At 44.5% G+C, this 18,220-nt stretch overlaps 3 protein-coding genes across 3 annotated transcripts; 1 reads left to right on the top strand and 2 right to left on the bottom strand.

Annotated features, from left to right (window-relative positions):
* Nucleotides 1-1,748: 1,748 nt before the first annotated feature.
* ATNIH1004_011722 (uncharacterized protein) lies at nucleotides 1,749-2,088 on the bottom strand (the record flags this gene model as incomplete). The annotated part of the gene is made up of 2 exons (XM_033576284.1): nucleotides 1,749-1,882; nucleotides 1,929-2,088. The coding sequence occupies 2 exons, from the start codon at nucleotides 2,086-2,088 to the stop codon at nucleotides 1,749-1,751; spliced, it is 294 nt and encodes a 97-aa protein (XP_033420948.1).
* Nucleotides 2,089-5,812: 3,724 nt separating this feature from the next.
* Nucleotides 5,813-7,641, bottom strand: CLK3 (Dual specificity protein kinase clk3; the record flags this gene model as incomplete). Its single annotated transcript, XM_033576283.1, has 5 exons — nucleotides 5,813-6,487; nucleotides 6,552-6,621; nucleotides 6,680-7,136; nucleotides 7,192-7,524; nucleotides 7,581-7,641. 5 exons carry the CDS (start codon nucleotides 7,639-7,641, stop codon nucleotides 5,813-5,815), a joined length of 1,596 nt encoding a protein of 531 aa, XP_033420947.1.
* Nucleotides 7,642-8,870: 1,229 nt separating this feature from the next.
* ATNIH1004_011720 (uncharacterized protein) lies at nucleotides 8,871-9,227 on the top strand (the record flags this gene model as incomplete). The annotated part of the gene is made up of 1 exon (XM_033576282.1): nucleotides 8,871-9,227. One exon carries the CDS (start codon nucleotides 8,871-8,873, stop codon nucleotides 9,225-9,227), a length of 357 nt encoding a protein of 118 aa, XP_033420946.1.
* Between the last annotated feature and the right edge of the window lie 8,993 nt (nucleotides 9,228-18,220).

Genomic DNA, 18,220 nt, shown 5'->3' with positions numbered 1-18,220 from the left:
TCGCAGGGGAGGGGCGGTGATTGGCCCACGTAGGTGGGTTGAAAGGATTGAGGGAGGGATAGAAAAATATAAGATAGGGATTTTTCCGGGGGAGTGGGAGGGGCAAAAGGATTTGACTCTCCGGTACCCCTACGGGATCTCAAAAGGTACAGTATGTGGCGTGGAAGGCCAGTGGATTTATGGAATATAGTAGTCGCTAATAATGTATGGAGTAGTTGGTGAAATATTTTTGTTAATTTTTTAGCGTGAAACATTATACGGAGGAATTAATTGAACGAACGGAGGTGAGTATTGTATTTGCTGGAAAATATATTGGGAGAAGGCTAAGAATTGTTAGTGGGATTTAAAGGTTGCGATGATGTTAATGGTTGAAAAAATTGGGTTTATAGTATCGAAGATGGGGGATGAGGAGCGGGGAAGGTTATTAGAAGAGTTTCAAGGATACTTAAAGGAGTGTGTTGATATGAAGAGGAGAGTGTTTTTGCCGACGATTTGCATGAGGAGTTGGGCTAAGAGTGGCATTGGAAGAATGGTGAATCAGATTTGGAGTACAACGGAGGTGCTTGATGTTTTGGATAGACTGGTTGAGAAAGGCAGGGACGGTGGGGACAAGATGTATGAAGTTAGTGTTGAGCCGTTGGAGGAGGCGGTTATTATAGGGGAGAAGGTTGAGATTGTGAAGAGCATGGGAGTGACAAATGTGATAGAGTGGAGTGGATATCAAGTGGCGGAGTATTATGGAAAAGTGTTTTTAATGTTGGGGAGTAGTTTGAGAGGGGAATTGGATAGGTTGAAAGGAGAGTTGTAGAGATGTTGTTGGTTGTGGCTGTTATTGATTGTTATTGTTTGTATAGTGTGGTGAAAATATACAGTACAGTATATATTTATGGAAGTATGTTGTAAGGTGGATTTTGTGGAGTATGAGACTAGAGGGTTACGTTATGGAAAGGGGAAGTGATTTTGAAATTTGGAGGGTTTAATTTTATGTCAATCTTTCAATTTTAGCACACCTGAAAATATGCTATCTCCCCTAATAATAGATATGCAAGATATATACAAGCATCAGTGTCCTATGCCTGATGTATAGCCCTGGTAGAGCACTATCTACCATGTTTCACCGCTTCCCCTGCATTTTTAATGTCCTCTGGGGCGTACTTATTTTCCTACTATGGTGTGTATGGCTTAGTGTATCTGATTGGTTGAAAAGGCGTCATAGGATAAGATGGGCTAAGTCATCTCCCCTACCGAATACTGACTGTGATTTCTAGACGCTCTAGGTTTATAGGAGGAATCTCTGACCGATATTCGATTGCATAGCTAGTTCCTATTGGAGGGTAGTGTATCTAATGTAGCGGAATTATTTTTTGCTGGCTATATTACGACGTGCGTAGTGCAGTGTTTTTGTAGATATAATAACAGCACGAAAACTTCCTGCGGCAGGTGCAATCCCTAGGCAATTTCACACTTTTTCGTAAAAATTTTTTCCTGATAATATACTGTACAATATACAGGCTGCCGCTAAATCAGTCTGACACTCTTTGCTTTTGTTCCAATAAATGCCAAGTGAATCCGCGGCGATGGACCTGACAATCTATAATAGAGGCGCTGAGTAGTGCAGTGGGACATTGGACGAAGCAATGGGAGAGGGTAAGCAACGGCTACATACGTCTAAGGACGTCTAATATCCATGGCCGCACAGGGCCGGGCCCGTTATAAAGGCCTTCAAACCTCATGCCTTGTGCTTCGGGCTAAAACTCCCATGACCGGGCGATACATGCTTGTGCGTCCTCTGGGCTGGTATGCAGCCAGTTTCGCTCGCGTCCGCCGGTGGAAACGGCCATCATATTCTGATGGGGCCGTTCCCGAAGCTCGTTCAGAAAATCTGAGACGTACCGGCCGCCGCCATATCCATCTAGATCCGCACCTACTCCGCAAGCGAGCTTGAGTAGGGCTCGTCGCGGTGGACCGAAGTGCCTCGGTAACGGGTGGTAATAACGACACTGCGGCTGCATGTCGGCCTGGAAGGGTAGAGACTCCAGCGGGTTCCAGCTGAGCGTGGTTCGACATCGGAACCGGAAAAATAGTCATCGTGGTCCAACTCCACCCACCTGTCTAAAAGTCATCTGCACATTTACATCTACCACTCCTACCACCACTACCCCTACCACTTCCTGGTAGTCGCCATACCAGCCCTAGTGTTTATGTATTCAAGCGCCCTCGAGCGCAGAGGGGTCGGGTCCCCTCGATTTCCCCGAAGGGGATTGAGAAGCGAGTGGAACGAGCGGGGGTACCCCCCAGAGCGACGGGCAAGATGATCTATGTAGTAGTATACGTACTTGGTATTGGTTTATAGTTAGTGGCCACTGTATTACTAAATGTTGAAAATATTGCGCTGGAAAAACCTCATCGTGGTTCGGGAGCGCTGGAGGAATTTTAGCGTATTTTTCGAACCACGCTGAGCTGTACGCCCCGAATCTATCTAAAGTCGGACCGAGCGGATGCTGAACAATAGGTAATGTATTGGCCCACTTTGGTCGACACTAAGGAAGTGTTACGGAAACGCTAATTATAATCCGCCCGACTTTGGCGGCGCGGAAATATCTAACGATCCATTCTACCCCTCAATCCTTTAGATAGATGAGCACCCAGATAGGAATGCAAGAGACTCAGTTGGTTGAGATACTGTGATTCCTGGTGTTTCTACTGAATGACATCTACTTCCTAATTAAGCTAGTTGGCCTGTAGCTGATAGAATAGCTCCCTGCGCATCACTTCCCCTGAATTCCACAACAAGAAGCTATATAGCCTTTTTAATCGTCCCAAATCGTTGTGGAAGCCGAATCTACCTGTCTCGGCGATTTACTCTTGTAGAGGGCTGACGAACTTCACTGTAGGTCACCACGTGACGATCGGCTCCATCTGGCGACCGATTTCTAGGTACACCGACATTTGAACCGTGGGTTTTAAACCACCATAGCTCAGTCAATATGGATCCTATCAAGGCAGCTTTAGCTGAGATAGAATCCTTAAAGCCAAGGGAATCGATTAACTACACCAAAATTGCGAAAACTCACAATGTGAGCCGAATAATACTGTTAAGATATCACCGCGGTGCACAGCGCTCTAGAGAAGAACAGTATGAAAACCAACAAAATCTCAACTACCAACAGACAAAAGAGCTTATAAAATGGATAAATAAACCATCCAGCCGTGGCCTATATCCACTGGCCCACCGACCTTGATTTCTGGAAAGCCAGCCTTGGCCAGAAGATTGCGGGCGGACTGGACTTTTTGAGACGCTTTACTAAGGAGTAGTACCAAAGGCCCTCCTCTAGCGAATCCTCACACTCAATTCTACAAACAGAAGACTGGCGGGAGATTGAAAGGCTTCTTAGATGTGTTGTTTCTGATATTTATAATAAAAAAACCAAAAAATTGAGTTCTACAATGTACCGCCTCTTTACAGAGAGTATTTTGCTTAAACTGCGCTGTGAAGGCCTCGAAAATGCCCTCCAGAATAAGCAAAGCGTGGAAAGCCTCTTATATTTAATCTACATACCCCAGAAGATAGCTATGCAGTATTCTATTCTCTAGAAAAATCCAGCAAGCTCGGGATGTTCAAACAGAAAAGGAGAAGGGAATACAGCTTACTAAGGCTTATAAAGGGGAAGAAAAGCTCCGCAGGCAGCAGGAAAAGGAAGAGAAACAACGCTTAGTGAAGAGAGGAAGAGAATCAGGGCATCTACAGTAATAGGGAATTGCGTATCCAGGAGCAGAGCAAAAGAGACGTCAAATGGCAGAAGCACCTGGCTAAATAGGCAGATTTACAGCCTCAAATTACTTCAAACGGGTTAAAAAAGGCAAGAAGAAACTGTCCAGGCCCTTACAGATAAATATCAGGAGGATGTTGTTGAACCAGTTGTTGATGTTACAGTATTAAAGAGGCCCATCCTACAGTAAATCGTCGAGGAAGGCAAATCCGGCTACCACAACCCCTTTGGGACGATTAAAAACATTTTGATAGCTTCTTTAAGGCCCCAATTTCAATACCTTAATATATCTCTGTGTAATTTGAATTGTATGTGGCCCTAACGATTCAATTCTTGACATGGTCGTTGGTGTGAAATCGGCGCCAATGCCGATCGTCACGTGGTGACCTACGTAACGCTCAGCCAAAAAGTGTCGACTCCAATTCAAACTGATGGCTATGTTGTGGAATTCAGGGGAAGTGATGCACAGGGAACTATTCTATCAGCTACAGGCCAACTAGCCTAACTGGGAAGTAGATGTCCTTCAGAGACCTTACCTTCAATATAGATGGATCCCTATCCATAGATCAGTGATACTAGCTCATACGCGTATTCAGCTGGCCGACATCTACTCTACCTGACTACATACTCCGTATGTAGGTGGCAAGGGCAACAGAAGTGGGTCTGCATCGACTGATTCATGACATTTGCTAGTATTTATGTACCAAGAATATACTGCATAGTACATATCTAAGGAAACCATTCACTAATAAAGTCGACAGTCCTACCACAATAACACTCTCACTTTGCTTTCTTCATCGCTGCAGGCTCTTCGAATGTCTGATGTTGTGGAGCTGGTCCATCAACTTGAAGGGAGTCTGGAGGCCAGATCTTGAGGGCCACGACATCCGGGTGGTTGCAGTGTATTTGTCGATGCGACAATGTAGAGATCCTCCTGATCACAGAGAGGAGGCTGCGCAGCCGAGTTGATCCATCGGCGTCGGTAATGTATTAGTTGAAACCATTACGAAAACCGCGCCTAAGGTTAATAACCCAACTCCGATCCCTCGTACGTACGAAGAGGCCATTAACAACCCTGTCTACGACCTAAGTGGAAGAAGGCTATTTCGGTCGCTTATAGGCAGGCGATCGGCTATCACGGGCTGTACTAGGCTTTTTAGACAAGAAGCTCGGCGTGTGGACTCCGTCTGCGGATCTCCCTACATCATCCCGCCTAGCATAGTGAGCAGAGCAATACGTCTGCCACCTTCTCCACTACTGTAACTTGTCTCATCTAGCTCCCAGCCCACAGAAATGTGGAAACTAGTAAGTCCGCTGAAATCGGACCAGCCGACAAATGCCTTATTAAATTGGGCCTTGGTCGGATGTAAACTAAATTAGGAGCCTAGATTTTGGGTTTGGGGGTTACGGGCCTGTATCGGGTACGACTGGATCTGATGGTAATGGCTTGTCGGCTTGAACACATGATTTAAGAGAGGTAGAAAGCTGTGAATTTCTGTAGTCATACTTGGGCACTGGTGTGTGACACTGACATTATAACTTTGCGGACTGCCTACGTGTGTATAAGCTTGGTGGGCTCTCGACAGTGGGCTTATGGGCTTTTCTAATTGCTGACTATCATCTAAATACACCAAGCCCCAAACTCTGCACCATAAAATCGTGCACAAGAAGGGAACAAAAGAAAATGAAAATAAAAAAGAAAAGAGAAAGTAAGAGAAATGATATATACATACTGTAGGCAGAAGAGCTATTGCTACCAAGCTTAACACCGTTGCTAGCATAACTACATATAAAGCCTGTTTCTTGTGCATATTCAAAGTTATATCCGGCGCTTCAAAGGTACAGTATCACCGTGGATAGCAAGCTCCCCTGAAGCCTCTATTCCTCCATCAGGGGCGAACTCCTCCAACTAACAACTTTGCCACCGTAGTTACATAGACTGTGTCCAGACCCTATAAACCATAACCGCGTAATTACGTCACTAGTGATAGGAACATGTTTTAGTTGATACATAGCACGGGCTTATATAACTGGTTTGTGGATCAGGACGATTCAACAACGCTGTCGACCAAAGTCGGAGTAGACTGGATGTATTCTTGGATGACAATGGAGTGATTTGGCATGAGATTTACCTTATTACTCACCAGTGATCTTAACAATGTTGTCATTATTGCAGAACCCTCCAGTGTTTGCAGCGTCTGTATCTTTCGTTTGGCTGAATGCGCAGTGTGTAAGGTGTTGTCAATCTGCCTACGAAGGTGCTGTGGCAAAGTGGGGAGATCGCGCTGTTTATTGAAATGGCTCCGCAAACGGTCTCTATGCCGCAGAATAAACGACTTGCGATTCTTGTAGCAGATACTAGTTCTCCGGTAGTTTGACACTAGGACCAGAGAAATGATCTCCAAGATCCGATTGATGTCTCCTTCGGGCAGTCGATTGTGCAAATGCGGGATTAACGGAGGTTTGCGTTGGATGGACATCGGCTTGGTATTGATACCCTGGGACAGCTGCTTAGTGGGAACGCCCAGAATGTGATTCCTTTCACTGTCAGCTGTTCTTTCTTGCTCCTTTGCACATGTATAGGCTCCTTCGCCTGTCACCCAGGGATGCCGTAGCGCCTCGTGGGCCGTGATACGTCTGTTTGGATCGAATACAAAGATCTGTTGAAGGAGGTCAAGAAATAGCTGGTCAAACATGGTCTCATTTGGAATGAGATGCTGTGGAGCAAGAGACCTGAGTCAGCAAAACTCGAAACCGGAAATAATCGGGTTGGAGTCTTACACCGAGCATCTCTGTTTTTGTCACACGGCTCATCGCTGTGGGTGGGATAGGCATGTAGCCCCGGATATACCTGAAGATGCTTGTCAGGGTCCAGAAATGCGTTGGTTAGATGGTAGTCTCCCACCTACCGAGAGAGATTATCCGGTAAATTCGATGACTGTTTTGCCTTTTCGATGAGATGGGAATCGATGGGACGGCCGAGCACATGCTCCATCGCCACGAGGTGCTCTATGCTGCTTCGTGGATTAAAGGCGGGCTTTCCGGTACAGAGCTCAAAGAGTATACAGCCAATGCTCCAAATGTCACAGGGAAAGCTCCACCCTAGATGCAAGACAACCTCAGGAGCGCGGAATGCTGGAGTTGTGACCTCTGGGTGATGGTATTCATCGCCGAATGTCGCCATGCCAAAATCAACTAGGCGGATTTGGGTGTCGCACAATTCTCGCCGTCGACCCCTGACATGGTAGGGAACCCCATCTGTGGACAGCACGCGATGCTGAAAGAACTGGACGCGGAAAGCCGGGTTCACCAGAAGGATGTTCTCCAACTTGAGGTCGGCGTGTGTGAGATTTAAGCTATGGATGTCTTTGGGAGTCAGAGGCAAAATACAGTATTCTTGAGGGGCAGAAAGGGGCATTACAGGCGATGTTCTGAAAAAGCTGCTGTGCAATATTCTGAACGTGGCTGCCGGGGAAGGGCTTGAAGCTATTCTGTTCTAAGAAGTCAAACAGGCTTTCTCCCAACAAGTCTGTGACAAGGCAGACATAATCTCGAAAGATAAATTTATCATGTAGACGGACATATTGGCCGCAATCAGCTCCTGCATTAGATAGTTTTGACAGTGCCCGGAATTCACGGCCCGCTACATGTCGAGAGTGAAAGATTTTGACCGCACGTCTACACCCTTCTTCACGATCTTCAACCTCGACCACTCTGCCAGAAGCTCCGCTTCCTAGGTTTCTGATTACGACATCTAGCACTAACGGTCAATGATGATGATTAGAAAGAGGAGAATGATAGAAAACTTACATCGGCTGGATAGCGCTGTCTGAGCTCCAATAGGCCTGGACCAATCATCTTTGTCGCTCATGTTTCAAACACTTCTCACGGCGAGGATCTGGTCAGCAAAGGCCAACGCCTCTGGAAGGATTAGTTATATATCCCCAAAATTCTGTGGGGCTGGGAAATATCGGCATAGTGACGTGAAGCCTCTAGTATTTCCCTCCATCTTGGGCCTAATGGTTATGCATATGATCTCTCTCCGACATGCATACTGCAGGTGGGATTTGAGGACCTATGGTAACTTACTTTGTGGAGGAAGCAATACATCTGGCTAATTTGGGCATGTCCAGCTCGTGCGAGACATAAACATAACTTGCTGACTTCTTTTCTTGGTCCTCGGGGATAAGAAGGGTTGGCTGTAAGAATAGAGTGGTGCTGACATACGTATAGTATAGAAAAGTGTAGATAACATGAATATGTTTGGTAAGCCTTGGATTTACCAGATTATCCTCAATATCACGTATTGACTGTGCTATGCAATCTCATTTTTTAGGGCTGTATCTGGCTCCATCGTTCTGCCCGCCTTGTTGGATGTGAAAATACGGTAGATAGTAAATTCACTAGTCTATACTGTGGCATTCCTATTGCTGTCCTTCATAAAACAAGGTTGTCCCTTTGTTTTGGGTACAGTAAGCGGTTTGGGTTATGGATGAATGATTGACTTTGGCTCCCTTTTGCGACAACTTACTTTTGTAGACGCCGTCGGATGTTCCTTACGGTGCTCATTATCTGATGTATTTAACTCGCTCGAATACACAAGGGCCCGACGCTGTTGGTCAAGAATCCATATCAACATCCTTAGCTTCTCTTGATAACTGTCCATATCCATTTTGGCGCACGGCAGGAACAAAGTCAAACAGAATAAATACGAGAAGGAATCTAAAGAAATTTGACCAAAGTCACTGGCGCACTCGTCAGAGTCAAGGGAGATGGGGAGATTTTACTATTAGCAAGTTACGTCACAGGACAGACTGAGGAGGAGTGGTTTATGTCAGGCTATTTGCGTTCTGCGATGGGTTGGAACGTGTGGACAACGGGCGGTAATTACCTCAGATTAATGGGACCGTTTCTTGTTTTCTCTAATATCGGTGAAGAATGTATAAATATCCGGTGATCACCATCCACAAGTGAGTCACTATTTTAAGGTTTCGTTTGACGACCATCCTCATTACTGATGGTGCTAATAGATTCGTTAAAGCAACCACGTATAGGTATAGCACGACTGCACTTGGATTAATTTTACAAGGGTTAACTACAATGTGGCGAGATACATCGCTCGACGTCCACCCCAGAAAATCTACTCTTTACTACTTGTGTGTCAATTCCTGCGCTTTTCCGTCGTGGCGGAACTATCGGGTTGTACTGGACGGCAAACCACACGTTGACTCATTTTTGCCGGATGAAGATATACTAGAAGCCTGTGATAATCCTGGCAAACCCAAGGGAGAATCCAAAACGCCTCGGGCACAATGCAGGCCCCTTAAAGTACGGTCCCGACAGCGACAGAGGGCCGGTACTCGCGTGAAGTTCCGGATGCCGAATCTCAGCGGCCATAGTGTGGCGGCTCGCACCATTGAAATACACACACATATGGGACAAGGCATTTCTGGTTAAAAAGGTTGATTCGTTCTGGGTGAAGGGTGTGGTGCGTTTTTCCAAAACTCGATCGACCTTCATTAAGGACTGATGTGAATATGGCTCGGACCTCGGTACAGGATAACCCCGTTAATAGCGCGGGGATTCACTTGGTTACTGTATCTATGTAGACAACTGAGTCGCTCATTCAATTTCAACTTACTCAGTTCCTCTATTCTAATGCCAATTCCTCTGACCTACTATAGACTCGCTACAAGTACCATCAGTCAGCACACAGAAGCTGTGATCCTGCAGGGACAATTTGCCTTTCACGATCAGCTTAGTGGGTGCAAGTTAATTGGAGATTTGTCGTTTTGGTAATGTACAGTATATTGTGTCACCAATTCTGAGTTATGTCAGATGCCCTCCTACAGTAAATCTACTCTTTGGACTTGCACAGATTTTTTTTTTTTTTTTTTTTTTTTTTTTTTTTTGGATAATGACAAAGCAGCGAGCAAAGCTTTGAGTTTGACGTAATGCAAGCTTCTCAGTAGCCATCACACCCTCACTAAAGCCTCGAAACACGCTTCAAATTTCATATACATACCGTATCTGTTTACATAACTGCCACTCTCCTTGCTTAAAGAACTAATATTCCTGCTGTAAGTGGCCATTGAGCTTGTAATATAACCTAAGCATACACCCAGATAAACAAGATCGTGAGCTGACAGCAAGAATGTTGGCTTCCAATTCCTAATATACCCAGTCCTGGAGCTAACTACACATTAATTATGTAGTAAATCCTGACTTAGCAGACCAAATGGTACAGTCAGAAGTGTCGGTTAGTCTGGACAGAGCTAAGGTTGCTGGGTCTGTAACACGCATGGAAGGATTCGGTGTCACTGCCCAAGGTTGTTTTCCAAACACTCCAAGATGGAAACACGACCCTGAACGGAGAAGCCAGCAATGTTATTTTGGATCGGAAAAATTGTATTTCCGAGATGAGAGCTGGGTGCCATATTTGGATTTGGTGGATCAAAGCATCTCCGACAATGTGGTATTGTACCGTACAGTCTCAGTCCATGTCAGTACTATGACCTCTTACATAACTCGTAAAATAAATTGCAATAAGTACCGGCAGATTTCCAGAGATTTTTATATAGTAAACTATTACTTCCTGATGAACTTGGAGCCTTGTCAAGGCCTGTGCTTGCCGATGCCTGGTGTTCTGTTCTGGCCCTCATGACGTGTGACTTTGAGATCTCTTAGATGCGTCTGCAAAGGTAGAATGTGATATGCTCTCTTTGGCCTGGACTATATAACTTGTCCAGGCCGTAGGTTCCGTTCCGAGTACGTCCCGCGGTGGTCCGATCCATAGTAGTGGTCATGGTAAGTTGGCATTTGCTGAGCAAGCGTGAGGTTTGGACAGATGTCTTTTGGGATCATTGAGGGACCAAAACGTGAGCAAGCCTCGAGACAATCACCGTTGTAGTTCATGGGCGTGAACGAAATTAATCAGCTCTTCTGCATGTTTCGCGAAACGGTGATGCACCGGGCAATGACTCCATGCCGGATGGTGACGGTGAAGTCACCCGCTAAGTGCTTTACTTTGGAAGGGCCGCCTCTCTCCCTGCAGTTGGGGAAGAGAGGATGCTTCTATGGTTCCACCCCGCCCATGGCGTCCACCCTTCCAGGGCAGAGGCTTTGCTCTAGTTGTGCACGTCCCTGGCAGTCCTCTCACTGACGAACTTCCGATCGGTGCTGCGACAACAACCGTGCTAGCCGGATCATATCGCTGCCATCGCTACCCGCGATGGTTCCTCCCCGAGAACCGGCAGCAATATCTCCCCCTCGCCCTACTGTATTAGGAATAGTGCCGTAGTCTGGCTAACGCATCCTCTGCTCCAACTGCGCGCGGCCCTGGCAGTCTACTCAGCACACGACCTGCGACAGTTGCCGCGAAAAAGAACCGGGGGTAGCACCGGCGATTGCACCTGCGGGGCGTCTCTACTGTATCCGTCTACTTTGACAAGCACAGATCGTCGCACGCTTCCTTATATTGGAATATAGCTGCTTGCTCTAACCAGTTGGGATTGAGAAAGCCTTGAGGCCAAGAGCTCGGAGGATAGCGCGCAGCGCGAAACTGGTCGCTGCACGGTTTTGGTCATGGAGAGATTAATGCACTATCGGTCAGCTGAATACGCGTATGAGCTAGTGTCACCGATCATATAATAATATGGATCTGCATGGAAAAGGATAAAGTCCCTTAGGTCTCTAACTATCTGAATCTATCTGGGAGAATCGAATAAAAAGGTGACAACGAAGGAACAAAGTCGGACCGAGCGTATGCTGAATAATGCGTAATATAGGCTCACTTTGGTTGACATAAATATCAACCGGGTTTCTGTGGAGTAGAGATGCACAAGACTTTGTAGTATAACTAACCAAGAGCCACTCGAAATGCTTCTTGGATGATTTGCTGCAGGTGTTTTTGGATATGTCTCCAGTGTATGTTGCATCCACCGACTTGTCAGCATCAAGTTTTTTAGGTAGATGGAGGGGAGGGTGGTTTAAAAATCTTGATCAAGATAACAAGCGTATCATGAAATTAAGCCCCTGAGTCGTTGCTGAATATTTTTTGTAAGACCTTGGCACGAACAATGGTCTCGCGTCAAAGTTCTGGTTGCGTTTGTCATTAACAACTGCTTTGGCCGAGACAAGGAGCGGGCCTTGAGGTACAATCGTAGATCTGGTGGTTATACTGCATAGAGCGGGGGCCTCTGATATACAATTAAACCGTTACATATTGAATGATAAAGTATCAAATAACCCAGCTAGAGCTTTTATTGTGCAGTGAATCTTTATAGGTAGCCGGGTGATTAGCGTATACTAAGCACAATTAGTCTGCCAATATCTTGGTATATACTGTATAAGAGTTAGCTCTACCATATGAAGTTAAATAGTCAAAATTGACAAGAATCAGCTTCCATCATGTCAGAAGAGTACATGTAATAATTTCTCTGTGTCCTGTACGTGTTTCTTTTCAGTGGCATTTGCCTCTATTGTCAGTTTATTAACCAGGCTTGGCAAGAATAAATTTTAATTCGAATTAGCGGATGAATAATCACTATTCGAATAATTGGCAGAACCTCACCGCCTATAATGACTTAGCACACAAGCTATTTTATTTATGTTTTTACCCCACTGTTTTGCCCCGCTATTGCACAAATATGGATTCCGAGGCAAATTCATCCTATCTCCTCCCTTTACCTACCACTGATTCGGTTGAAACTGAGTCAAAAAGGGGAAGGACACCATCAGCTTAAATGACATGGGCTCATACCCGTCCTGCTCAAGATAATGAAGCTCAATTTTATAAAGATCGATCAATCCAGTACTGTGTACATTGTGAAGAATCACCGTACGGCACCTCTATTACAACAAATATGCGAAATCATTTAAAGTCAAAGCATAAATTTATATTGATCTTGCTCCAAGCACTCTGCAACAAGCAACCATAGCTCAATTACAGCAACTGTATGTCAAGGCGGAGTCTGCAGGTAAACTCAAGAAATCGACAGCCGAGCATTTCAAAGAATTTTAAACCAGGATCTTATTGATGAGGCATTAGTCTTATTAATTGCTGTACGAAATCTTATTCTTTTTGTTAATGGCCTGAGTTTCATACTTTTTGCCGGCTTCTTAATCCGAATAGAGACGTATATTATTACAGCACACAATTCAGTCCCTAAAAAAATCGAACAATCATGGCAGACTCAGAAGGATATTGTACGAAAAAAAGTTTAGTTATTATTATCAAGTATCCATTTTTCGCTTGGTATCTGGACCTCTCCAAATCGGCTTCTTTTTCTCGGAATCTGTGCTCATTTTGTTGATCAAAACCAAGAAAAACTATCCAAGGCTCTTCTTGCTCTTCGCACTGTGGGAAATCACAGTGGTGATGAACAGTTTACTACACTTCTTCCTGTTTTAAAAGACTTTGGGATTGGACACAAACTTGGGGCTGTGGTTAGCGATAATCATACAGCAAATGACAAGCTTTGTCGTACAATTGCTAAGTATCTTAAGGAAGAAAAAGGGATTGAGTGGGATTCTACATATCGACGAATCTTTTATATTGGCCATGTTATTAACTTGGCTGTACAAGCCTTCCTATTTTAGAATGTTGTTGATATTGAGCAACTTACTGTACTGGAAGTTTGAACCTTGCTTATGACTCTTTAGAAGTCGAAAGGCACGGAAAGTCCCAAGTGGAATGACTTTGCTATTACATATGGGAAATGTAAACTGGTTTTCGGGGGGTCAAATGATCTGCACGTTTTATTGTTGCCTAGGGTGGGGTTCGCTCTCCCAGTACTTAACCCCTTTCCCGTAGCTAGAAGTGTTGGCAACGCAGCAAGAAGAGGAAGGTGTGGTAGTTACAGTATCGTGGTCTAGGATATCAATAATATATCGTTCGCTATCTTACAGTAGAACAACTGGTTGTGTGTAGCTCCTCGATGAGCTTAATCTTCCCCCGAGTCGCATCAGAATAAAGGGCATTACGGTCAGCCGCCATCTATATTTGGAACCGCGGATCAGTATCTCCGAAATAGCTGTACTGTCAGATACCCAACAGACTTTACCTGAAATACTGTACTCCCAATGCAAAAGAGATTACACCGATGTACCTTTGGCAAGGTGAAGAACGTACATTTCCACATAAATATTATAGTATTTTTTTTTTTTGGACTAGGGAAGCTTATACTGCCACTATTATATATCATATGAGCGGATAGTAATCAGATGTCTACAGTTTGAACTTGACTGGGTTTGGCTCAGTCGTGATATATCGGTGCGAGATTTCAACCTTGTGGCATCTACCATAATTATTCGTTGTATTTGGGGTCGACATTTTACTCCGCCACGGAATGAAATGTAAAAAAAAACTGGTAAACCTGCTAAAGTGTTAGTGTGGTGAGTATCTCGACATCGTGCACAGTACTACCTTGTTGATATTTCAGCACGGTTCTTTTATCGCTACGGTGTGTGTACGTTACAGTTACTGCGACATTTTAACACACCCTCTCAGATTCGAACCTTTCCTTCCATTTTCAGCAGTCTTGGAGCTATTCAGGGTCGAATCTGACATTCAGCTGTATCCATTCAGTGTTTCTATCAGTCCCTTTGATTCCAGAGATGTCCCGAAGACCTAGCTGGTCCACAAACGGCTCAGGTCTCTGCCGTGGGAGCGCTTTGGTGAGTCCGTCTGCATCTTCTCCGTTGGTGTGTAGCTGACTTGGATTCTTCCTTCCAGAGCTTCCTGCCTGAGCCAATGAATTGTATATCCACGTGTCGAAAAGCCGTGTCTGGAGTCGACTTATATTCTTATGCACAAGCCGGATTGTTTGGAGATTATCGCAAAAGATTTGAATCCGTTGGTCCTTCTTTCTCTCATCCAGTTGAATTACAAACAAGTGCATCCCGAGATCTTGCAAGAAGATGTCTTTCAGATGCCACCAAGATACCGAAAGCCAGGTAGAATCCTGAAGCTTAAAAGGGCCTTGTTTGGACTGAAGCGATCACCAAAGCACAATTAGAACGATTACTTCGACGACCTGGAAAGAATATACACCGCAGAGATTTGCCACCTGAGCCTGTCTGCCACAGAGACCTTACTAACCATCCTCGTGGCGAACAGTTCAAGCAGGCTGAAAAAGATCATCTTAGGGGACATAAGGATATATGTGTACATGGCAAGAAATAAGCCGGTATAATCCTAAATGCAAAGGCAGGCAAATCCTGGATTGCAATTCGACTAGGCCAACCTCCAAGCAATACAGGGTCCAGGCACTGAGACAAATTTAGCTATTCATCGCCTCTGCTCCTCTTGGAGTGAGACTGTGAAACTAGGTTGGTGCGGCAGGGCAGTTCCAGCCATAGATTAATCACTACAGTAACAGGGAGGGTTACTGGTAAATCCGGTTCGATACAAAGCCACGTGCCGAAATACCTCGGCTCACTTAATTAGCAAGGAGCCCTTGAGGCATGTCACAGTACCCCAACCTCACAGTAGGTCCGTTTTAAATTAATACTACAAACTCCTAGACCGATCAGCAGCTGGGCAGAAAATTAGAACGTACACTATGAAGAAATGGAATTATGGAAGTGGAAAAAATTATAGGGCTCAAGGGTTTGTTAAACCAAAAGCCACCCACAGAATCTTGAGACCCACTCGTACCCTGAGAATGCCATGTTGTCAAATTATCTTCTATTCTGTTAAGGTGGCCACTTCTTTCTCCGTTTGTATGTATTCTAATTGCGAGGTGTTGTTTATCAGATAATGTACTGCTAGATTGCAAGACAATCTTCCAAACAATCTTACCCTTAGGTATTTAACATGTTATTAGGTCCCCATTGATAGATGGAGTCGCTGGTTGAAAATCCCTAATTATCAAATTGAATTTGGATACTAGTGATTTAGGTCATGGTAGTTAACCTCGTTATTAAAGTTCCAGTTTGTCAATCCATGCAAGTAAACCTAACAGCTGAACTAAGGTCATCCAGGTTCCAAATGACGAGGCGACGCCACTTATCTGACTAGAAGATGAGAAGGTATGGTGTTATTATATTTGTCCTTAGTTTTGGACTGATCAGTTTTTTTTTTTTTTTTTTTTTTTTTTTCTAGTTTGCACGTGAGCTAGTGAAAAAATGCTACATGACTATCTGAGCTTCCTCATGTTCAATGTGATGTTCCTCATGGACTTGCTGGCTATGTATTCTTTATCCACCCCGCTAAATTTTACAGATTGTGCAGAGCAGTCGCCTCTAGTCTTCTCAGCAGCCCACAGAGCAATATTTGCCAACGCCACGTAGCAACGACTATAGACGTTCTGACACACCTTCCTAGGATAACTTTCAGGATATTTCTAACTTGCTTATTTCAATATAGAGAAGGTCCTGATGCATCTCCCCAGACCAATTCTTCCGTACCAAGGTTTCGCACTACATCGCTTAACGCGGAAAGCTAAGAAGCCCGCAGTAATGAGGTGTTAGATATACGGCTGGTCCCGAAGAGGAAATAGAGTACAATTGGTACGGAGTAAAAGGGTCTTATTTGGATGAATTGAGCTGGTTGGGCTCTTCTTGATTATTTTTGGTTATTCTTTGGTTATTCTTTTGTGTGCTCCGCCGGGGGGGTTACCCCGTTCTAGTCACATGATTCTGGTCCACCAATAAAGGTGTAGTAGATCCCGGATTCATTCCTCATTTAAAATACCACGAATAAAGCTAGTCAGATCATCATCGGAAACCACGGGAAGAGAGGACAAAAGACACTAGACTCCTCCGGTTCCTCTTTTATTTTCTCGCATCTAGCTGCAATGAACCCCAAATCGATCTGGCCAACCATTCTGTGAACCTGAGTCCTTTACGACATATTACCAGGATACCCTCACTGAAGTACCGAGCCAACTCACGCCTTGTACCAACCTTCTTCTCGGGTCGACAATACTGACGTTTTAGTTTTTCGTTCGCAATTCCACGATCTTCAAAGAAATACTCAAGAAAGTAATTAATTGCCTTAGTCCGTATATCAATTCCGCGTTCAAGTTCTGTAGACAATGAAATTTCCCATAGTTTTATCTTTGCTTCTTCGTAGAAATAATATAATTTTATTCATCTAATTCGGAGCTGCATGGCTTTGGCTTCTGGATCAGGTTCATCTTCCATCATACCTATAGAACATTTCTCTCTAATATCATTTTGCCCACTGGTTGGTTGGTGGGTTAATCACCTAAAATCCTTGTTGGGCCCACTTGAAAAGGCGAAGTTTGCTAGATCTGGTCCAAAGCACTGCATTACCAGCTCTGATGGCGACAGAGATATTGTTATACTCAATCGGTGCCCCGTCTAATCTTTACATTTAGTTCATAGGATTTCCATGCTTTCGTGATATTTAGGATCTGTGGCTTTCTTTGCCTCTTCCAAGCACTGGCGATCCTGGGCCGCACCGTCGAGAGAGACCACCTCATCAAGGCAATGCTGACCGCCCTCATGTGAAATAATATGGCCGTTGGTGTCAAATAAGTTGGTGGTAATAGTGACGTAAACAATGTCATAAAAGAGGGGTAAAACGAACTCCCCTACACCTAGCAGAAGAAGCAACCTAATAATCCATAATAATAATCACAAGAATGATCATATGTTGATCAATATAATCAAAAAACCATCTAAAACAATCATTTTAAGCACCTTTCAAAAATAGCGTCTACTTTCCTATTCGGTATTAGCCGAATATTGAACAGAGCTACCCAAATTGCCTGCCCATTCACCACTATCATTGACAGGGACTATGGTTTCCACATAATAGGCCTCCATCCCTCGGTAACTGGATCAACCCAGGCTGACAGGCCTTCCCAGCTAGTAAGGGACTGATGAAGAGACGTTCCATCAAACATCCCACCAGCCAGTTCTCCATTGAATGGATTGTGGTTGACAAAATGCCACCTCTCAAGGTCATGTCTGCGGATATCCATCTCCGGCGGAGAAACTAATAGAACTGTTTCTGGCTCTCCAATATTTCCTATCACATGTGAAAGTGCGCAGGACGACATTTCCGCCGGAGGAAACGGATCGTGGAGATGTTCTTCCGCAATAAAAAGAGAATTACTACTCGATATCGCCAGTGCCCGATGAGTTCAGGTACATCCGCATCTATGGTCCCCGACTCAAGTTGAAACGGAACCTTTTCTCCCCTACAGTGTATAACGTCTTGCCTGCGCACATGTGATCACCGTCATAAAGAGAACAGAAATTTAATGAACAATGCAGGAAGAAGGGCAAAAATTTGGGTTCGTAGGCCAGCAGCTTGAAAATGAATGCTTAACGCGGGTGCATACTGCCTCCAAGACTAGGTATTAAGTGTTGCAGAGTGGGATAAATTTGGCTTCTACATGATGTACGATACATAGTTTCTTAATTTCCACTCTGTATACTGTAACTATGAACACATCTTTGTAAAGTAAACTAAA

This window comes from Aspergillus tanneri (genome assembly GCF_003426965.1).
Source record: "Aspergillus tanneri strain NIH1004 chromosome Unknown AapTan_9_pilon_pilon_pilon, whole genome shotgun sequence".
In the NCBI taxonomy this organism is placed as follows: Eukaryota; Fungi; Ascomycota; class Eurotiomycetes; order Eurotiales; family Aspergillaceae; genus Aspergillus; species Aspergillus tanneri.
This window is presented reverse-complemented; position numbering and strand designations above follow the sequence as displayed.